The sequence below is a fragment of the Chiloscyllium plagiosum genome, chromosome 13, assembly GCF_004010195.1.
Source record: "Chiloscyllium plagiosum isolate BGI_BamShark_2017 chromosome 13, ASM401019v2, whole genome shotgun sequence".
Taxonomy (NCBI): domain Eukaryota; kingdom Metazoa; phylum Chordata; class Chondrichthyes; order Orectolobiformes; family Hemiscylliidae; genus Chiloscyllium; species Chiloscyllium plagiosum.
Window position 1 is genome coordinate 57349858 of NC_057722.1, and position 22000 is coordinate 57371857.

Consider the following 22000-nt stretch of genomic DNA (forward strand, 5'->3'; position numbering starts at 1 on the left):
TTAAAACCTCCCTCCCCCCCTCCCATCCAGGTTTGTGAGTTACAGGTCACGGTGGGAGGGCGTCTCCATGGAGACAAGAGACGCGATGACTCAGCAGAAACCAACAAAAAAACCCAGGGCAGGAACATGAGCAGCAGCTATCTTACTGGGTGAGCTGCCTGTTTCTGCCCTGGGTCTTTTTGCTTTAAATTCATTTATTCGTGGGTGCCCCTGGCTGGCCCAGCATTTATTACCAGTACCTAGTTGTTCCTTGTGAATGTGGTTGTGAGCTGCTTTTGGTAGCACTTGCTTTCTCTCACACCTCCCCCACCACCAACAATGTCAATTTGAAAAGATAGAACTTGCTGAGGGAATCATTTTTCAGAGCTGACCTCAAAATTGCAGGATTTAAGTCTGAATGCTTGTGGCTTTAACAATGACACTAGCATTAATTTAAGAATCGTCCCATTGAATCTGGAGAATGGGTCAGAGGCGTGCCTGGCGGAATTTCGCTCACGTTATGTTGCTGATAGATAGTCCAGGTCTCATTGCAGTGTTTGACAACTGCTTTATACACTGGGATTTTTGTTGACTTTCAAGGGGGTCTGTTATTAAAGCATTGGCGCATCGATAACAACGTGACCTCCCAGAACAAAAAAAACTAACAGCATTCATCGACATAGAGAACATGGGGAAGAATTTTTTTTTCTAATTTATTCATGCGATGTGGGCATGGATGACTGGGCTAGCATTTGTAGTACATGCCTAGTTGCTCATTGGAAGGTCGTGGTGAACTGTCTTCTTGACAGTTCATGTGCTATAGCTAGACCCACAATGCCTTTAGGTTGGAAATTCCAGGATAGTGATCCAGTGGAACTGAAGGAATATTTCCAAATCAGGATGGCGAATGCCTTGCAGGTTCTCATGCATCTGCTGCCCTTAGTCCATTTAGGTGGAAGTGGTGGTGAGTTTAGAAGATGCTCTCTAAGGATCTTTGGTAAATTTCTGCAGTGGATCATCATAGAATCCCTGCATTGTGGAAACTGGTCATTTGGTTCAACAAGTTCACACTGACCCTCCAAAGAGTAACCCTCCCAGACCCATTCCCCAATATTTCCCCAGATTAATGCACCTAAACTACACATCCCTGAGCACTATGGGCAATTTAGCATGGCCAATTCACCTAACCTGCATACCTTTGGACTGTGGGTGGAAACCGGAGAACCTGGAGGAAACCCACATAGACACGGGGAAAATATCTGTGTGGAGTTTGCTCAGTTGCCCAAAGCTAGAATCCATCCCAGGTCCCTTCCACTATGAGGCAGCAGTGCTAACTGCTGAGCCATCATGCCACCCATATCTTGTAGATAGTTGAAACAGTCAATCGTGGTGAAGACACAGGCACATAATTGGAAGCTCATTTTGAGGTAAGGCATGATAGCAAGTTTGCAAGCAGGCTAACTCTACCTCAGACAATTTCTAATGAGAGAGGAGTTAGTAGATATGGAATGGAATTGGTGGCAAAGACAATAATCTCTTCCACAGAAAGCAGTTGAGGCCAAAACATTGAATGTTTTTAAAAAGAAGTTAGATATAGTTCTTAGGACTAAAGGAATAAAGGGCTACAGGGAGAAAGGAACAGAATATTGAGTTTATTGATCAGCCATGAATTCCAGGATTTTGACCCAGTGACAATATATTTCATAATCAGGATGATGAGCATCCTGCAGATGAACTTGCAAGTGGTGGTGTTCCTTTATTTCTCTTGGTCTTGTCCTTCTATATGGTAGATATTGTTAAAGGAATCAAGGGAGATGAGAATACTTTTTATGTAGTGAGTTTTTGTCCTTTGAAATGTACTGTCTGAACTCTAGTATAGTAAATGTAATGGTAACTTCAAAAGGGATTTGATTGCATATTTTAAAAAGAAACACTTCCAGAACTATGCAGCAATAAAAAGCAGATGAATGAGATTCATTGAATAGCTGGTAGAAAGAGCTGGCAGAAAGATATTAGAAAGGTTGGTCTCCTTCAAAGCTGGAAGTGTCAATGGATTCTTCTATATCGATCTGGCTTATGGAAGTATTTGGCTCTTTCAGCAGGTATGTGTTGGCATTACAAGCTGCCTCATCCCTGTCACCATACAGGGGAGTCCAGTAATAATACATCTGCAGCCCATGAGCTAGCTCAGAAAGGTAGACTCTTCCATCAATCCAGTATGGGCTAATGTCTGTTCGTTTTGGCTTCAAACGCCCAGCTTTTATCAGGTTTGCAAAGTCCTGAAATATTAAATGAAAGGTGTTAAAGGGCAGTAGAATCTGTGCTCAACTGATGATGTCAGATAAAACATCAGCATTCTCCCTACCTCTAGACAGTCTATTGTACAGACCACATCTTTTATTTTGGATTGTGGTCCAATTGCTAAAATAATTGCAATAAACCAAAGACAATGGAAGGAGTTGCTACATTTTTGAAATTAAGTTACTGGAACTCATTGTGAGTTGTGTTTACACTGTTATTTTATTCAAGCAGTGGGGAATATATCTAAACTCTCATGGCTTTGTTGGTGCAACGTGGTCACTCAGAGACAGATTGGTTGTCCAGTTGGGATCAGTTGTGTAAGCCCAAACTCATCCGCATGACAGCAACACTGGCTTCTGGACAAGTTTATAGTTTCTGTGTGAACAGTACAGAGGTAGACACAGGTCTTCAGACTGCAAGAGACAGCCTCTTGGTATTTCTCTCTGGTTTTCTTTGTTTCTCTCTGTGCACTGCAGGAACTAAAAACTGAATAATTACCTCACATATTCCATCATTTGCTATTGCCTCTAGCCAGTGATTTGAAAGTATGAACAAATAATCTGTTAACTATCTCCATCTTTAACAAATGATTCTGGAAAAAAGTGATCAGTGATCAGATGATGCAAAATGAATGAATTCTTTGCAATTGAACTATGTTTGTCCAAAGTTAAAAATCACACTACACCAGGTTATAGTCCAACAGGTTTAATTGGAAGCACACTAGCTTTCGAAGCGAAGCTCCTTCATCAGGTGATCACCTGATGAAGGAGTGTCGCTCCGAAAGCTAGTGTGCTTCCAATTAAACCTGTTGGACTATAACCTGGTGTTGTGTGATTTTTAACTTTGTACACCCCAGTACAACACCGGCATCTCCGAATTATGTTTGTCCAGTACTTTTCCTTCGACCAGTAACATCCATGTGTTTTTGTTTACTTGTTTGTGTCTGTCTCCATTTGTGAGTAGTGATTTAGAAAGGGGATCGATCTTAAGCTAGAAGAATTGGTAATTCATACTTTGTTTCCTGTTTTTAGAATTTATTTATTTATAATAAACAGTAGTTTCTTGTTAAATATGGAAATGTGGTCAGTGATATCTGGTGAGTACAGTAGACAGTTAAATTGGAGGAACTTTGAATAATTTAATGAAATCTTCAGCTTTTATGACAACCTTGGACCAGTGGACTTGAGTTTCAGCACATTTTCCGAAGTGTGTGTCATGACATTTTATATGTAACTTGGTTAATGTTGATTATACGGATATAGAAGTCTGGCCATTTTTATGCCTTCTGACACAAATTGACTAACCAGTTCCTGCCTCAGAATTTCAATGTTATTATCTGACCCTCACACACTGCTTAGCCATTAATAGGTGAGTTGAGAGACCACTGCACCTGAATGAAGAGTTGAGAATTTGGTTCACGTGAAGTCATTACATAAAGGGAAGCAGTATTCCTTTTTCTGCCTCTTTTCAGTCTCCATTAGCTGTAAAAATTACAACTTGTTTCTCACAAATAACCACAGAAACATGAGGCCATTTGGCCGAATGTATCTGTGCTAGTTCTTCAAATTGGCAGATCTCCTAATGCCACATATCTGCCTCCTCCCTATAATCCTGCATGTTATTCTGTCCAGATAATCATCTAATTCTCTGTTGAAAGCCTCAGTTGAACCCATCTCCACCACAATATTAGACATTGCATTCTAGATCCTAATTACTTGTGCTTGAAAAACTTTTCTCCTAATCACTTTTCTTTCTTTTACTATTTCCTTAAAATGGTGTCTTCTTGTTCTCCATCCTTTCACAGGATGGGAACATTTTCTTCCCATTTACTCTGTTTAAAACTGTCATGATTTTGAATGCTTTAATCAAATCTCCTCTTGGCCTTCAGCAAGGAATGCAGTCCCAACTTCTCCAAATTATTTTCATAATTGAAATTCCTCAACCTTTTTCAAGCTTCTTCTTCACACAGGGACATGGATAGGATAAATAGACAAAGTCCTTTCCCTAGGGTGGGGGAAGTCCAGAACGAGACGGCATAGTTTTAGGGTGAGAGGTGAAAGATATAAAAGAGACCTAAGGGGCAACTTTTTCACGTAGCGGGTGGTACGTGTATGGAAGGAGCTGCCAGAGGAAGTGGTGGAGGCTGGTAAAATTGCAACATTTAAAAGGGATTTGGATGGGTATATGAATAGGAAAGCTTTGGAGGGATATGGGCTGGGTGCTGGCAGGTGGGACTGTATACAAAACTGCAAGTGGAACTGTAAAACTGGTCTCAGTAACAGTGAGACCACCATTAATTGTAAAAACCTATTTGGTTCACTATTCCCCTTCAGGTAAGGTAATCTGCAATGCTTGAATGGTCTGGGTGACATGTGACTCCAGACTTAGAGCAACTTTAGTACCCCCTGAAATGTTCCAGAGAGCCAATCAGTTCAATTAGGGTTGGGCAATAAATTCTGGCCTTGCTAGCAACATTCACAACCCATCAAAGAAAAGAAAATATTTTCTGCTTTGCTGTCTATGGGATTAAAAAGTCACTGAAACCTCAACAGTTTACACTCACAATTTACACGGTGTCAATCCTGATATTGGCAGAAATTCAGTAAGAACTGAAAAGTGAAGACAAATGAAAAAGGAGATTAAATTGGAGGAAGGCTAATTTTGATGGTCATAGAGTCATAGATGTACAGCATGGAAACAGATCCTTCGGTCCAACCCGTCCATGCCGACCAGATATCCCAACCCAAACTAGTCCCACCTGCCAGCACCCGGCCCATATCCCTCCAAACCCTTCCTATTCATATACCCATCCAATTGCCTCTTAACTGTTGCAATTGTACCAGCCTCCACCACTTCCTCTGGCAGCTCATTCCATACATGTACCACCCTCTGCGTGAAAAAGTTGCCTCTTAGGTCTCTTTTATATCTTTCCCCTCTCACCCTAAAGCTATGTCCTCTAGTTCTGGACTTCCCCACTCCAGGGAAAAGACTTTGTCTATTTATCCGATCCATGCCCCTCATAATTTTGTAAACCTCTATAAGGTCACCCCTCAGCCTCCGACACTCCAAGGAAAACAGCCCCAGCCTATTCAGCCTCTCCCTTTAGTCAAATCCTCCAACCCTGGCAACATCCTTGTAAATCTTTTCTGAACCTTTTCAAATTTCACAACATCTTTCCGATAGGAAAGAGACCAGAATTGCACGCAATATTCCAACAGTGGCCTAACCAATGTCCTGTACCGCCGCAAACATGACCTCCCAACTCCTGTTCTCAATACTTTGACCATAAAGGAAAGCATACCAAACGCCTTCTTCACTATCCTATCTACCTGCGACTCCACTTTCAAGGAGCTATGAACCTGCACTCCAAGGTCTCTTTGTTCAGCAACACTCCCTAGGACCTTACCATTAAGTGTATAAGTCCTGCTAAGATTTGCTTTCCCAAAATTTGTAAAACCCTTTGGATTCTCCTTAACTCTATTTGCCAAAGCTATCTCATGTCCCCCTTTTGCCCTCCTGATTTCTCTCTTAAGTATACTCATACTGTCTTTGTACTCTTCTAGGGATTCACTCGATCTATCCTGTCTATACCTGACATATGCTTCCTTCTTTTTCTTAACCAAACCCTCAATTTCTTTAGTCATCCAGCATTCCCTATACCTACCACTCTTTCCTTTAACCCTAACAGGAATATACTTCTCTGGATCCTCGTTATCTCATTTCTGAAGGCTTCCCATTTTCTAGCCGTCCCTTTCCCTGCGAACATCTGCCCCCAATTAGCTTTTGAAAGTTCTTCCCTAATACCATCAGAAAAAGTATATTCCTGTCAGGGTGAAAGGGAAGGCTGGTAGGTATAGGGAATGCTGGATGACTAAAGAAATTGAGGGTTTGGTTAAGAAAAAGAAGGAAGCATATGTCAGGTATAGACAGGATAGATCGAGTGAATCCCTAGAAGAGTACAAAGGCAGTATGAGTATACTTAAGAGAGAAATCAGGAGGGCAAAAGGGGGACATGAGATAGCTTTGGCAAATAGAATTAAGGAGAATCCAAAGGGTTTTACAAATTTATTAAGGACAAAAGGGTAACTAGGGAGAGAGTGGGGTCCTTCTTCAGAGTTCCGGCCTGAAACGTCCATTTTCCTGCTCCTCGGATGCTGCCTGACCTGCTGTGGTTTTCCAGCAATACACTCTCAACTCTGATCTTCAGCATCTGCAGACCTCACTGTCTCCTAGAGAAAAAGGCCCCTCAAAGATCAGCAAGACAGCCTTTGTGTGGAACCGCAGGAGATGGGGGAGATACTAAATGAGTAATTTGCATAAGTGTTAATTGTGGAAAAGAACGTGGAAGGTATAAAATGTCGGGAAATAGATGGTGACATCTTGAAAAATGTCCATATTACAGAGGAGGAAGTGCTGGATGTCTTGAAATGCATAAAAGTGGATAAAACCCCAGGACCTGGTCAGGTGTACCCTAGAACTCTGTAGGAAGCTAGGGAAGTGATTGCTGAGATATTTGTTTCATCGATATTCACAGGTGAGGTGCTGGAAGACTGGAGGTTGGCTAACACGGTACCACTGTTTAAGAAAGGCGGTAAGGACAAGCTGGGGAACTATAGACTAGTAAGCCTAACATCGGTGGTGGGCAAGTTGTTGGAGGGAATCCTAAGGGACAGAATGTACATGTATTTGGAAAGGCAAGAACTGATAAGGGATAGTGAACATAGATTTGTGCATGGGAAATCATGTCTCACAAACTTGATTGAGTTTTTGATGAAGTAACAAAGAGGATTGATGAGGGCAGAGTGGTGAGCGTGATCTATATGGACTTCAGTAAGGCGTTTGACAAGGTTCCTCAGGGGAGACTGATTAGCAAGGTTAGATTTCATGGAATACAGGGAGAACTAGCCATTTGTATACAGAACTGGCTCAAAGGTAGAAGATAGAGGGTGGTGGTGGAGGGTTATTTTTCAGACTGGAGGCCTGTGACCAGTGGAGCGCCACAAGGATTGGCGCTGGGTCCACTACTTTTCATCATTTATATAAATGATTTGGATGCGAGCATAAGAGAATTAGTTAATAAGTTTGCAGCTGATACCAAAATTGGAGATGTAGTGGACAGCAAAGGAGGTTACCTCAGATTACCTTGATCAGATGGGCCAATGGGCTGAGAAGTGGCAGGTGGAGTTTTATTTAGATAAATGTAAGGTGCTCCATTTTGGGAAAACAAATCTTAGCAGGACTTATACACTTAAGTATTGCTGAACAAAGAGACCTTGGAGTGCAGGTTCATAGCTCCTTGAAAGTGTAGATAGGATAGTGAAGAAAGCGTTTGGTATGTTTTCGTTTATTGGTCAGAGTATTGAGTGCAGGAGTTGGGAGATCATGTTGCAGCTGTACAAGACAATCGTTAGGCCACTTTTGCAATATTGCATGCAAATCTCGTCTCTTTCCTATCGGAAGGATGTTGTCAAATTTGAAAGGGTTCAGAAAAGATTTACAAGGATTTTGCCAGGGTTGGAGGATTTGAGCTATAGGGAGAGGTTGAATAGGCTGGGGCTGTTTTCCCTGGAGCGTCAGAGGCTGAGGGGTGACTTTATAGAGGTTTATAAAATTATGAGGGACATGGATAGGATAAATAGACAAAGTCTCTTCCCTGGGGTCAGGAAGTCCAGAACTAGAGGCATAGGTTTAGGGTGAGAGAGGAAAGATATAAAAGAGATCTAAGGGGCAACTTGTTCACACAGAGGTACATGTATGGAATGAGCTACCAGAGGAAGTGGTGGAGGCTGGTACAATTGCAACATTTAAGAGGCATTTGGAAGGGTATATGAATAGGAAGGGTTTGGAGGGATATGGGTTGGGTACTGGCAGGTGGGACTAGATTTGGTTGGGATAGCTCATCGGCATGGACGGGTTGGACCGAAGGGTCTGCTTCCATGCTGTACCTCTCCATGATTCTATGACTCTAAATTCAGCCAATCAGCTGACTACTGGGTGTAATGGTTATATCACAAGTCTAAATATCTGAGACTCTGACTAATGTTCTGGAGAAATAAATTTGAATCCCAATATGTAGATAATGAATAATAAGTATTAATCTAAAAGTGAAAGCCAGCCTAAGAGCAACTTTGAAAACATTGTTCATTGTTGTGAAGAAAAACATATAGTTCACAAATGTTCTTCAGGTAAGGAAATCTGCCATCCTTAATAGGTCTCATATAGATATGACTCCAGACCCAAAGCAATGAGATTGACTCTTAACGGCCCTCTAAGTGGCTGACCAAATCTTTCAATACAAAGGCAATGGGGTTGGGCAACCAATGCCTGCCTTGCTGGTCATGCCCACTGCCCATGTAAGAATAAACATGTGCTTACTGAGCTTTCTTTTAGAAAAGCTCTAGCTCTAGATGAAGTCTGGAAAAGTTGGATCATAGCCTCAACTACTGATTGGGCCCAAATTAAACCATGCAAAGCTAATTTCTTTAACAGTTAAAATCAAAGCAAAAATTCAAACTAGATAATTCAAGGGTTAAATTGGGAAATACTTATTTGTACAAAGGGGAGTGGAAATTTGGAACCTTCTCCCAAAAATCTTTTGAAATTGGGGTCAGTTACAAATTTCAAAACTGATGTTGATCAACTTTGTTGGCGAAGGATTATGGAACTCAGAAGGGTAATTGGAGTAAGATACAGTTCACCATGAGCTAATGGAATAGCAGAACAGACTTGAGGGGTTGACTAGTTTTCTCTAGTATGGATTTTGGTTATGCTGGTTGTACTGAAACTCAACAGTTAATTATATTCCAAAAAATATAGAATATATTTTATCTTACTATGGAGGCTGATTCATCAAAGTTGTTGCCCCAGACGTAGATATTGGTTAATGTGTTGTTCGATTTCAAGGCATTTGCAAGTGCCATCAGTCCAATACCAGAAATATTATTCCTGGCTACAGATAATCTGATGGAACAAAACATATATACATATAATTCTATAAAAGGGTTTCAAAACTTTGAGCAGGCTACTTCACAATTTTATGAGTTAAGAACTATGACATTGATGAGGCTTTGGTGATGACAATACTCCTATGTTATGAGGCAACAATTACATTTATTTTGACCACGTATATTAGCTGGCATTTGTGTAGGCCCAAGCCTGAATGTTATGCAAGTCTTCCTGCATTTGGATATAGACTGCTTTATTAACTGAGGAGTTATGAAAGGTACTGAACATTGTGCTACCATCAGTGAACCATTTCACTTCTGACCATGTGATGGAGGGAAGGTCATTAATGAAGCAGCTGAAGATGGCTGGGTCTAGGACATTACCCTGAGGAATTCCTGCAGAGATATTGTGGAGCTGAGATTATTGATACCCTACATCCATAATGATCTTCCTTTGTATCGGATAGGACTCCAACCAGAGGAGATTTCCTTCCTTTCTAATGTACTCCAGTTTTGCTATGGGTGTCTGTTGCTACACTTGATTCGATGTAGCCCCAGTGCCAAGGGCAGTCATTCTAACCTCATCCTTGGAATCCATATTTTATCCATATTTAATTCAAAGCTGAAATTAGGTCAGAAGCTGACTGGTCTTCACAGAACCCAAACTGAGAGTCAGTGAGCAGATTATTAGAATCCACTGCTGCTCATTAGCACAGTTGATGACCCCTTCCATCACTTTATTGATGACTGAGAATTGACTGCTGGTGGCATAATTGTTTGCATTGCAGTTGTCCTACTTTTTTGTGTGCAGCACATACCTGGGCAGATTTCCACATGGTCAAGTAGATACCAGTGCCGTGGCTGGACTGGAATTGCTTGGCTAGGGATGTGGCATTTCTGGGACAATAGTCTGCTGAACTGCAGCCTGGTGTTTTTGAGACCATAGTTCTATATCTTCAGATACGAACAAAAATGAATTGCTTTCACTTGAGTGAGGATCTGAGGCATTTTTTTCATGCAGAGATTGGACACAGTGAAGAAACAGACCATTCAAGCAATCTGGTCCTTCCTAGTCTTAATTCACGATGTGTAATGACATAATGTGGCTAAATAGTTTGAGGTGATGAATTTAGCTTCCTGTTGTTATGGGGCATCGTTCAAATCCCATTGCTGCAAAGAACATTATAGTGATTTACTCTTCAACCGTTTCCTTTGGATGAGCAAGTGCTGGTTCTAATGTAATATAATGCTGTCGGTGCCACTTAATTTTTGAGCAATGGGTCTAGAATTCACAATCCAGTTTTGTGGTGGAGGAAGAAACCCTCAACTCATTTAAATGAAACTGGATCTGCAGCTGAAATCCTATGAACTGCAGGGCTAGGGACCAGGGTTGGAAAGCAAGATTACATTGGGTGGCTTGTTCATTCACTCAGCATAGACTGATGGGCTAAATGATCTCTTTCCTCTCTTTCCTTGTGGTAACCTTTCAATGAATCTATGGAACCTCCTCCAAAGTCTCTTCAGCATATTCACTAAATCTTTTCTTCCTTATGTTAATTTAGCATCTCCTTAAATGCAGTGACAATATTCACTTCAAACAACCGCTGTTCTACATTCTCACACATCTCTGGCAAAAGAAGTAAAGAAGAAAAGTTATATCGAACTTAAACCATTAACTGCTTCTCTCACCAGAGATACAGCTAGATCTGCTGAGTTTCTCCAGCACTTTCTGTTTCCCCGCCTTATCTATTGGTTAATGAGTCACTATTCGCGGCCCATGGTTCTGATTTCACCTACAAGTTAGATTAGATTAGATTCCCTACAGTGTGGAAACAGGCTCTTCAGCCCAACAAGTCCACACCGACCCTCCAAAGAGTAAACCATCTAGACCCATTTCCCTCTCACTAATGCACCTAACACTGTGGGCAATTTAGCATAGCCAATTCACCTGATCTTTGGACTGTGGGAGGAAACCGGAGCACCCGGAGGAAACCCATGCACACACGGGGAGAATGTGCAAACTCCATACAGACAGTCGGCTGAGGCTGGAATCGAACCTGGGACCCTGGTGCTGTGAGGCAGCAGAGCTAAACACTGAGCCACCATGCCACCCTAATGTAATGTAATTGGTGGCATTTAACACTGCTCCCTCAGTTTGTGATTTTTCTCTTTCAGATGTTTCTCCAGCTTCATGTCCTGACGAGATTGATTTATACATTCCAAGGTATCATGCTTCTTGTGACATGAATTCAGGGCTTTGGCTGTCTGCAGTTTGAGTTGTCACACCTGCTCCAGTTTAACCAGTTTTCATTGTATTCAAATCATTCACCTTTGAGGCTGAAGTAAACATCATCAATCTAGCATAGACATTGGAAATTTTAGAGATAAAGTCTTCAGCCTTCTCTACCTGTTGACTAGAATTGGAAGGCGAAATTTAACGGAACTCAGACAAAGCTGCTCAATTCTGCTGCTAATGTGCATTGGTGGTGGAGCTGTTGAAAGTGGTCAAATTAAGTAGCCGGCTTCATCCTGAAAGGTGTCAAGCTTCTTGAGTGTTGTTGGAGCTGCAGTCATCCAGGCGAGTGGGGAGTATTCCCTCACAATCCTGAGTTGTGCCTTTTAGATGGTGGACAGGCTTTGGAGAATCAGGAGATGAGTTACTCATCTGCAGGATTCATAGGAGAAAGTAGGGACTACAGATGCTGGAGAGGCAGAGTTGAAAAATGTGGTGCTGGGAAAACACAGCAAGTCGGGCAACAACTGAGGAGCAGGAGAGACTACATTTTGGGCATAGGCCCCTTCATCAGGAATGTTCGTTCCGGGGGGGAGGAAGGAAAGGGGCTGAGAGATAAATAGCAGGGTGGGGAGAAGATAGCTGGGAAGACGATAGGTAGATGCCTATGGCGAGAATGATAGTGATAGGTCGGAGATCTGGGATGAGGTGGTGGGGGAAGGATGATTTGGAAATAGTGAAGTCAATGTTGATGCCATGTGGTTGAACGGTCCCAAGGTGGAAGACGTTCTTCCTCCAAGTGTCAGGTGGCTTGGATTTGGAGGTGGAGGAGGCCCAGGACATGCATGTCATTGGGGGAGTGGGAGGGGCAGTTGAAGTGGTCGGCCACAGGGAGGTGGGGTTGTTTGGTGCGTGTGTCCCAGAGATGTTTTCTGAAATACTCCGCGAGTTGGTGTCCTGTCTCCCCATAGCCTTTACAAGCTCCTGTAGCCACAATATTAATATGGCAATTCTAGTTCAGTTTCATCTTTAACACTTGTTATTTCCACACTGGAATTCAGAGTGGCCCAGTGATTAATGGGACTCTTATGGCTCACTGATGCCTCCTACAGGTCACCTAACAAATCTTATCAGGTTTAACCTATAGCCTACATGGAGAGACAGCAAGCTAACGTTTTGAGTGTAGATGACTCTGACTTCAGCTCTGATGAAGAGTCACTCAGACTCAAAACATTAGCTTGCTCTCTCTCCATGGATGCTGTCTGACCCGCTGTGATCTCCAGCATTTGTTGTTTTCAGTACAGATTCCAGCATCAGCAGTAATTTGCTCTTACCTATGGCCTCGCTGGGTGGGCACTGCATTGGATGGAGGAACTTGACAACATTAAAACAACTTCATGCCAACACCTCCATTGCCACCTCCCTTTGTGACGTCTATACTGCTTCCAATCATCTGCATCCCAGGATCCAATATTGATGCCTGTGCTGTCACTGGAATCATTATTCGACCTAGACAGCTGCCAGCATTAGTCACTGGTTGGCCTTTGATTGGTCAGCAGGTCTTGAGGGCCACTATTTCCTCTCACTGGGCAGAATGAGGTGATGAGGTTATCGTTGGACTATTAACCCAAAAACTCAGCTAATGTTCTGGGAGACAGGTTTGAATCCTACCATAACTGATTGTAGAATTTCAATTCAATAAAAGAAAAAATAAAAGAAAACTTGAGAATCTATTGATGAGCATGAAACCATTGTCAATTGTCAAATAAACCCTATCTTTAATCTTCAAATGCAGAAGGTCAAGGAAGGAAATCTACTTTCCTCACCTGATCAGGTCTACATGTGACTCCAGACTCACAGCAGCATGGTTGATTCTCAGGTGCCCTGTGAAATGGCCTAGCAAGCCATTCAGGTCAAGGGCAGCTAGGGGCAGTCAATAAATAATGGCCAGCCAATGACACCAGACAATGTCTCACAAGTGAATTAAAAGAATATGTTGACAACTTGATTGCCTGTTGATCATGTAATATCATTAGGCTTCCCCACAGAGATGACACAGCACTCCTGTCATAGTATCTGACTGAGGTAGAGGGCACTCTATCATGGGAAGTAAATCCGGGCCAATTTTCTTTAATTAGTTATTCCCAATTAATCAAAATATATATATTCTTTAAATTCACTGTGCCCACACCTGCACACATACAAAAAAAAAGAAAGAAAATATAGAACCAGGAGATGAGAATCTCCTTGATTCAGGGACTGACTCTGAGCTGGCTGGCTACAGCCAGTGTACCATGCATATGTAAATAAAGGGTGACTTGGTGATGGGATATGAGTTTCTGTGCAGTTACTTCAATGCTAAATGCCTCAGTGGTGATGGAAGGAAACAGTATGCACCTGAAGAATATTTGCTTGCAACAGTCATCTTGGAGTTGGGGTTAGCATTTCTGTTATCATGCCTCTACTTGGGGAGCTTGACTTGTTTGATCCTGCTGTTGAAGATTGGGCCCAGTATGTGGAAAGAATGTGATTTTTTTTCTGAGCAAATGACATCAGAGCAGATTATAAAAAAATCTCTTTAAACTGTTTATTTATGGGATCTGGATGTTGCTGATTGGACCAGCATGTATTGCCTAAAATTAATTGTCCTGGAGAAAGAGGTAGTGAGCTGCCTTCAGGAACTGCCACAGTGCTTGTGGTGGAGGTACACCTGCAGTGTTGTCAGAGGGAATTCCTGGATTTGAGCCGGTGACACTGAAGAAACAGCGATATATTTCAAAGTTTGAATAATGAGTGGCTTGGAAGAGAACTTGAAGGGGCTGGTGTTCCTTCTCCTTGTCCTAGATGGTAGTGGTCATGGGTTCGGAAGATGATATCTCAGGAGTCTGGGTGAATTTCTGTGGTGTATTTTAGAGAGGTACATATTGCTGCTACTGAGCATTGGTGGTAGAGGGAGTGAATGTTTATAGAGGTGGTACCACGAATGTAGTACCAATCAGATCAGGCAGCGTCCAAGGAGCAGGAGAATCGGTGTTTTGGGCATAAGCCTGTGATAGGCGGATGAAGGTGGGGGTGAAAGCGATAGGTTGGAGAGGAGGGTGCAGCGGATAGGTGGGATGCAAGATGGACAGGTCAAGAGGGGTGTGCTGAGTTGGAGGCTTGGGACTGGAATAAGGTGGGGGGGGAATGAGGAAACTTGTGAAATCCACATTGATCCCGTGTGGTTGCAGGGTCCCAAGGTGGAAGATGAGGCGTTCTTTCTCCAGGAGTTGGGTGGTTAGGGTTTGGTGATGGAGGAGGCCCAGGACCTGCATGTCCTTGGTGGAGTGGGAGGGAGAGTTGGAGTGTTCAGCCACAGGGCGGTGGGGTTGGTTGGTGCGGGTGTCCCAGAGATGTTCTCTGAAACGATCCGCAAGTTGGCGTCCTGTCTTCCTGATGCAGAGGAGACCACATCGGTTCAGTAGATGACGCGTTGAAGTAGGTAAATTTCTGTCAGTTGTAGAAGGATCCATTTGGGCCTTGGACAGAGGTAAGGGGGGAGGTGTGGGCATAGGTCTTGCACTTCTTGCAGTGACAGGGGAAGGTGCTAGGAGTGGGTGGTGGGCTGGTGGGGCTGCGTGGATTGGACAAGGGAGTCGCAGAGGGAATAATCTTTCTGAAATGCAGATAGGGGTGGGGAGGGAAATATATCCCAAGTGGTAGAGTCTGTTTGCAGGTGGTGGAAGATGATGCAACATATCCGGAAGTTGGTGGGGTGAAGGTGAAGACCAGGGCATTTTGTCCTTGTTGCAATTGGAGGGATGGGGTTCAAGAGCAGAGGTGCAGGAAGTGGAGAAGATGTGCTGGAAGGCATTGTCGACCATATGGGAGGGGAAACTGCCGTCTTTGAAGAAGGAGGCCATCTGGGATGTCCAATGGTGGAATTGGTCCTCCTGCTCCCAGGGAGGACGCCTCATCTTCCACCTTGGACCCTGCAACCACAAGGGATCAATGTGGATTTTGCCAGTTTCCTCATTTCCCCTCCCCCCATCTTATCCCAGACCCAAGCCTCCAACTCAGCACTGCCCTCTTGACCTTTCCATCTTCCTTTTCACCTATCCGCTTCCCCCTCCTCTCCAACCTATCGCTTTGACCTCCACCTTCATCTGCTGGAAATGTGTTTCTGGAAAAGCGCAGCAGGTCAGGCAGCATCCAGGGAACAGGAGAATCGACGTTTCGGGCATAAGCCCTTCTTCAGGAAGGACCTCCACCTTCATCTACCTATCACATTCCCAGCTACCTACCCCCTCCCATTTATCTCTCAGCCCCCGACCCAAAAGCCTCATTCCTGATGAAGGGCTTATGCCCGACTCATGGATTCTCCTGCTCATCGGATGCTGCCTGACTGGCTGTGCTTTTCCAGCACCAGACTCTTTGACACTGATCTCCAGCGTCTGCAGTCGTCACTTTCTCCCTGTGGTACTAATCAACCAGGCTGCTATATCATGGATGACATTGAGTGTCTTCAGTATTGTTAGAGTTGCACTCTTTCAAATTCCTGAATTGTGCCTTGTAGACAGTTGATAAAAACTGGGGAGTCAAGAGCTGCATAATGAGCTGCAGGATTTCTAGCCCATGACCTGCTCTTGTAGCCATCATATTCAGATAACTTGTCCAGATTGGATTCTGGTCAATAGTATCCCCCAGGATATTTATATTTTAAATTGTTCTCTGGCAATTTAATTTTCTTTGGTCTCTGCTTTAATCTATCTTTCTCTTTCATTTATAGTTTTAATATTTGAGTAATTTTTGACTATCTTCTTTCCCTATGTTCTCATATACAATGTAAAAAGATGCACCACTGTCCTTCATTGATCTTCTAGCCTATTTACACTGAAGGTGTGTATTAATTTGTGTTTGTTCCTTAGTCTCATTTCCCCAAGGAAAGTTCCTTGATGCTGGATTAATCTGTTGACCAGATTAGATTAGAGTACAGACTCACGCTAAAAGCTGATTATTCCTGTAGCGAAGAGCATCACTGATGCAAACCAGTCCATCGTCCTCAATTCTGTTGGCAGCCAAATCCAGGATCTTCAAGGGAGTGTTGTGTTTCAGTAGCTCAGCCAAAGACTTTGCTCCATCAGAGGATATCTGGTTACTGAGACGACACATGAAATGATCTGTATATGCTATACATTGGAGGTAAATTAAATTAGATTCCCTACAGTGTGGAAACAGGCCCTCCAGCTCAACCAGTCCACACCAATCTTCTGAGGAGTAACCCACCCAGATCCATTTCCCTCTGACTAATGCACCTAACACTACGGGCAATTTAACATGGCCAATTCACCTGATCTGGACATCTTTGGACTGTGGGAGGAACCCAGAGAAAACCCACGCACACACGGGGAGAATGTGCAAACTCCACATAGACAGTCGCCTGAGGATGCAATTGAACCGGGGCCCTGAGGAGAAAGTGAGGGCTGCAGATGCTGGAGATCAGAGCTGAAAATGTGTTGCTGGAAAAGCGCAGCAGGTCAGGCAGCATCCAAGGAACAGGAGAATCGACGTTTCGGGCATAAGCCCTTAGCACGCAGACACAGGGAGAATGTGCAAACTCCACACAGACAGTCACTTGAGGCTGGAATCAAACCTGGGACCCTGGTGCTGTGAGGCAGCAGTGCAAACCACTGAGCCATCGTGCCGCCCTATATGATATTCTTTATACACAGCCCAATGTCTGTGTATTCTCTCAACCCACCTACAGGTATAAGTGTTAAGGAGAATTCTAAATGAAGAGGGAGGTAGAGATTAATTTGAGATGGTCTTAGACTAGGGACCAGTTCTGATCAGCAGCAGTTGTGAATGGCGATATTGTATGTCGAGGTGCGGGCAGTAGACCTTTGGATGAGCTTAAATTTACAGAGGATGCAGAGCAGGATTCTGGTCAGAAGGGCAACGGAACAGGAACACTAGAGGTAACAAAAGCATAGATGATAGTTTCAGCAGCAGGTGAGCTGAGACAGGGCAGAGACAGGGAATTCTACAGATTGGGAATAGACAACATTGCTGATAGTTAGAATGTTGCTGAGCCCAGACGAGAGGGCATAGATTTAGGATGAGAGAGGAAAGATATAAAAGAGACCAAATGGGCAACTCTTTCACGCATAGGGTGGTACGTGTATGGAATGAGCTGACAGAGGAAGTGGTAGAGGCTAGTACAATTGCAATATTTAAAAGGCATCTGGATGGGTATATGAATGGGAAGGGTTTGGAGGGATATAGGCCGGGTGCTGGCAGGTGGGACTAGATTGAGTTGGGATATCTGGTTGGCATGGATGAGTTGGACCAAAGGATCTGTTTCTGTGCTGTACATCTCTATGACTCTATGACACTATGAATCTATCTAAACTACTGGGTGCATTGTAGGCCAACTAGTGGGTAAGATAGAGAGCAACAAATTTGCAGGGAAATGGAAAATAGATGCAATACTATAGATTATTGGAGCTGCACCTATCCAGGTAAGTGGGGAATATTCCACCGTACTCCTGACTTTAGATGGTGGGCAGGCTTTCGGGAGTGAAGATGTCAGTTATCAGTCAGAAGAGTTTTATGCGTCTGACCTGTTCTTGTAGCCACAATATTTCCATGGTTAGTCCAATTCAGTTTTTTGGTCAATGGTAACCCTCTGGATATTGAAATTGGAGATTTCATTGATGGGTGGTAAAAGGACCAACTAAAGTGAAAACATTTTCAACCACGTTGTCACCATTCTACCAGCTGCAGATGCCTCTGTTATGCAATTGTAATTATTTGCTTAATTGTCCTCCCTCAGCACTATACAATAACAAATTATAGAATACATCAGTAAATAAGGAGGTTATTTGGCCCACCAACTAGCTATTAATTGAATGAGAAAAGGCAACTATCTTTTACCAGTGGAGATCAAGGAGTCGAAGACTGTGGTTATGAACCAGTTTGTCACAAATTTGCTGAATGCCAAAGTTTCTCATTCCCATTTTTACTAAATGCAACTCCTGAAGAGTTTGGTTAACTTGAAGCATATGGGCCATGTGGACAGTGGCTTCTTCCTACAAAAAAAACAAAATCAAGAAATTCTGATGGCATATTAATCATGACTAAGGAATATTAATCAATACTAAGTAATGAGGGTAGTGCAGTGGATGATACCTACGTGGATTTTCATAAGGAATTTAACAAGGTTCCACATGACAGCTTGGTCAGAAATGTAAAGATGGGATACAGGGAATGTGGTGAGCATGGTACAAAATTAGCTCAGCAACAGGAAACAAAGGGTAACGGTCAACGGATGTTTTTGTGAGTGGAAAGTAGATTCCAATGGTGTTCTTAGTGTTAGATCCCTTGCTATTTATGGTTTATCATTGGTGATTTGGATTTAAATGTGATGGGAGGCATGATTGTGAATTTGACCATGCAGAAGATAAAGTGGAGGATAGCTATTAACTCCAGATTAATATCGATGTTTTAGCTGAGTGATAGAGAAGTGGGAAATAGGAGTCAATCTGGAGATATATGCTGTAATGCATTTATGGAGGGCACACAAAGCAAGTTAATAATAATAAACAGGAGGATATTGAATGGGGTAGAGACAGTAGGACACCTTAGACTGCAAGTCCACAAGTTCTTCAGGACAAGTAGATAAAGTGATTAACAAAACATATCAAGTACTTTTCTTTAGTGGCCAGGTATTTAATACAAAAGGAGGGATGTAATACTGGAACTATATAAAATTTCATGTATAGTTTTGGCCATTATACTGCAGGAAGGACATAATTTATCCTGAAAAAAGAAGTGCAGATTCACAAGAATGTTGCCAGGGATTGAAATTGCAGCAATGAGGAAAGATTGAAGAGACAAGGGTTCTTTTTCTTACAACAGAAAAAGCTAAAAGGTGACTTAATTGAGGTTTACAAAATAATGAAGATCTTGGATAGAGGTGACCGGTAACACCTGTTTACTTTAGTGGAGAGATCAATTGCTGGGGTGAGATGTAAGGTGTGTCATTTTTATATATTTTAATATCATTTATTGATTGGTGTATTGTCACATGTACTGAGATACAGAAAAAAATGCTGTTTTGTATGCAATACAGGCAGCTCATACCATACAAAATGCATCAGAATAGCAGGAAGAGTGCAGGATACAGTACAGTGTTACAGCAGCAGAGAAGGTGCAAAGCGAGGTCCGAATTAACATTTGAGAGGTCTGTTCAAAAGCAGAATGTGGGGTTTGGTTTATGTCAGTTAAAGGGTTTAATGATTAACTTATAAATATCTCGCACTGTATCTCACACTGCACACACAGCCACTGCTGTGCCATTTACAAACCTCTTCTCCCACTGCTTGCACAAAGCAGCAATGGAAGCACCACACATAATGAGTTGCAGTAACTTCTGTTTAAAAGTGCAGCAATTCCTTTCAAAATCTTTGATTTTTAAAACAGTCTTTTTTTTCACTTTGAATTCTTAACCAAAAGAACAGAAAATGAAATTATTGACAAGCAAATATTTCTGTCACCATGGTGATTTATTTTAAAATACAATATGGGACAGACTTTCTGGGGTTTTGTTTTCATTGGGTGAGCTTTATAAGCAGAGTTAAAAGTTCAGCAGTAAGTTTTGATTAGGAAGTTCCAGAATTTTTTTATATTGGTTTACGAGAAACTACCATAGCTTAAAGAAAGCCGTTTTAAATTCAAGTTTGCAGAGACTTGGCTGCAGTTTGGTGTGTAAAGCAGTGTCTCCTGAAGATTTAGAATTGCTAAGAAACAGGTTACCTCAATGTAAGGAGTTTAATTGAACATTCAAGATCAGAAAGGTTTGGTTAAAATCCTGAAGGGATTACTTGAAGCAGAGAAAATCTAAACACAGTTGCATTAAGACTCAAGGAACAGGCTGTCAGGTTATTGAGACTAGGAGTTGAAGGTGATGAATGTGATACCAACCAGGCTGCTTTGTCATGGATGGTATCAAATTTCTTGAGTGTTTTTGGAGCTGCACTATTATCGGCAAGTGGGGAGTATTCAATTACACTCCTGAACCGTAGATTGAATTTTCTTTGTTTGTTGCAGGGAGAAGATAGACTGAGGAAGAATCAGGTCACCGGCAGCTCAATAACTCTCTCTCTCTGTTCTTTGTAGTAAATCACTTTAAGCCTGAACAAAACCAATTTATCTTTCATGATTTGGAGATACCAGTATTGGACTGGGGTGTACAAAGTTAAAAATCACACAACACCAGGTTATAGTCCAACAGGTTTAATTGGAAGCACTAGCTTTCGGAGCGCTGCTCCTTCATCAGGTGATTGTGGAGTACACAGTTGTAAGGCACAGAATTTGTAGCAAAAGTTTACAGTGTGATGGAACTGAAATTATACGTTGAAAAATACCTTGATTGTTGTCTCTTTTCTGTTAGAATGACCATGTTAGTTTCAGTTCTTTCATATGTAAATCACAAAACTTTTTTTTACAAGTTACATTCACACACACACACAAACCCACATGCACACATACACATATACATTTTTGAGGTGAATTTGTACTTGCAGAGTTACATTGTATTTTGCTCAAAAACTGCATGGATCCATTAAAATTCTATTAATTCATTTTTTGATTAGAATCGGTCTAAACATTCTGGAACAGATAGCAGCACACAGGGGGCTGGCACCTTCAACACATTATCTGGGCTATTAAAGTTCACCTGAGAATGTAACTTTTTAAAAAAGTTTTGTGATTTACATATGAAAGAAGTGAAACTATTATGGTCATTCTAACAGATGAAAGACTTAGCAAACAATCAAGGTATTTTTCAATGTATAATTTCAGTTACATCACACTGTAACTTTTGCTATAAATTCTGTGTCTTACAACTGTATACTCCACAACCACCTGATGAAGGAGCAGCGCTCCAAAAGCTAGTGCTTCCAATTAAACCTGTTGGACTATAATCTGGTGTTGTGTGATTCTTAAGTTTATCTTTCCTTTGATTGATGCTGCAAATTGGGACTTTGAATTATCTAAGTCAGAAACCTTACATAAGTGAAACAAGCAGCATGTGCCCTTTGTATTTGAAAAAAATTAAGATTGAGGAGAAATCTTTAAATCAGCAAGAATCAACCCACAGATTTTGTGAATAAGGAGTGTGCTTTTCAGTTTTCCTCTGACCATGTGACCTTTTTTAACCTTTGTTATGTTTATTCCTGTCTGGTGTAAGAGGAAGTTTGAAGTGGTTTAGGTTTTAATTTGTGGAGCTTACTTAATTAAATTTAATTGCTTATCTGTAGCTACAGTCTAATGACCTCTAATAAGTAGTGATTTCTTGTTAAGTACGAAAACCTGAACCATGCTTTCTTTCATAGAGTCATAGACATGTAGAGAGCTGAAAATGTGTTGCTGGAAAAGCGCAGCAGGTCAGGCAGCATCCAAGGAGCAGGAGAATTGATGTTTCGGGCATGAGCCCTTCTTCAGGAATGAGGAAAGTGTGCCAAGCAGGCTAAGATAAAAGGTAGGGACTCGGGACTCGGGG

At 42.2% G+C, this 22000-nt stretch overlaps 1 protein-coding gene across 7 annotated transcripts in view; it reads right to left on the bottom strand.

Moving 5' to 3' along the window:
- Positions 1-1624: 1624 nt before the first annotated feature.
- The window catches only part of LOC122556087 (myoneurin-like), a 100393-nt gene continuing 80017 nt past the window's right edge, over positions 1625-22000 (bottom strand). For 5 of the 7 annotated variants that reach the window (XM_043702527.1, XM_043702529.1, XM_043702525.1 and 2 more), the window contains 4 exons: positions 18373-18527; positions 16439-16594; positions 9114-9240; positions 1625-2258 (listed from right to left, as the gene is read on the bottom strand). In XM_043702527.1, coding sequence (XP_043558462.1) covers positions 1992-2258; positions 9114-9240; positions 16439-16594; positions 18373-18527 — 705 coding nt within the window. In that variant the 3' untranslated portion in view covers positions 1625-1991. Of the gene's footprint in view, positions 2259-9113; positions 9241-16438; positions 16595-18372; positions 18528-22000 lie in introns of those variants that run through there. The other 2 variants (XM_043702531.1, XM_043702530.1) reach the window with 2 other exon arrangements.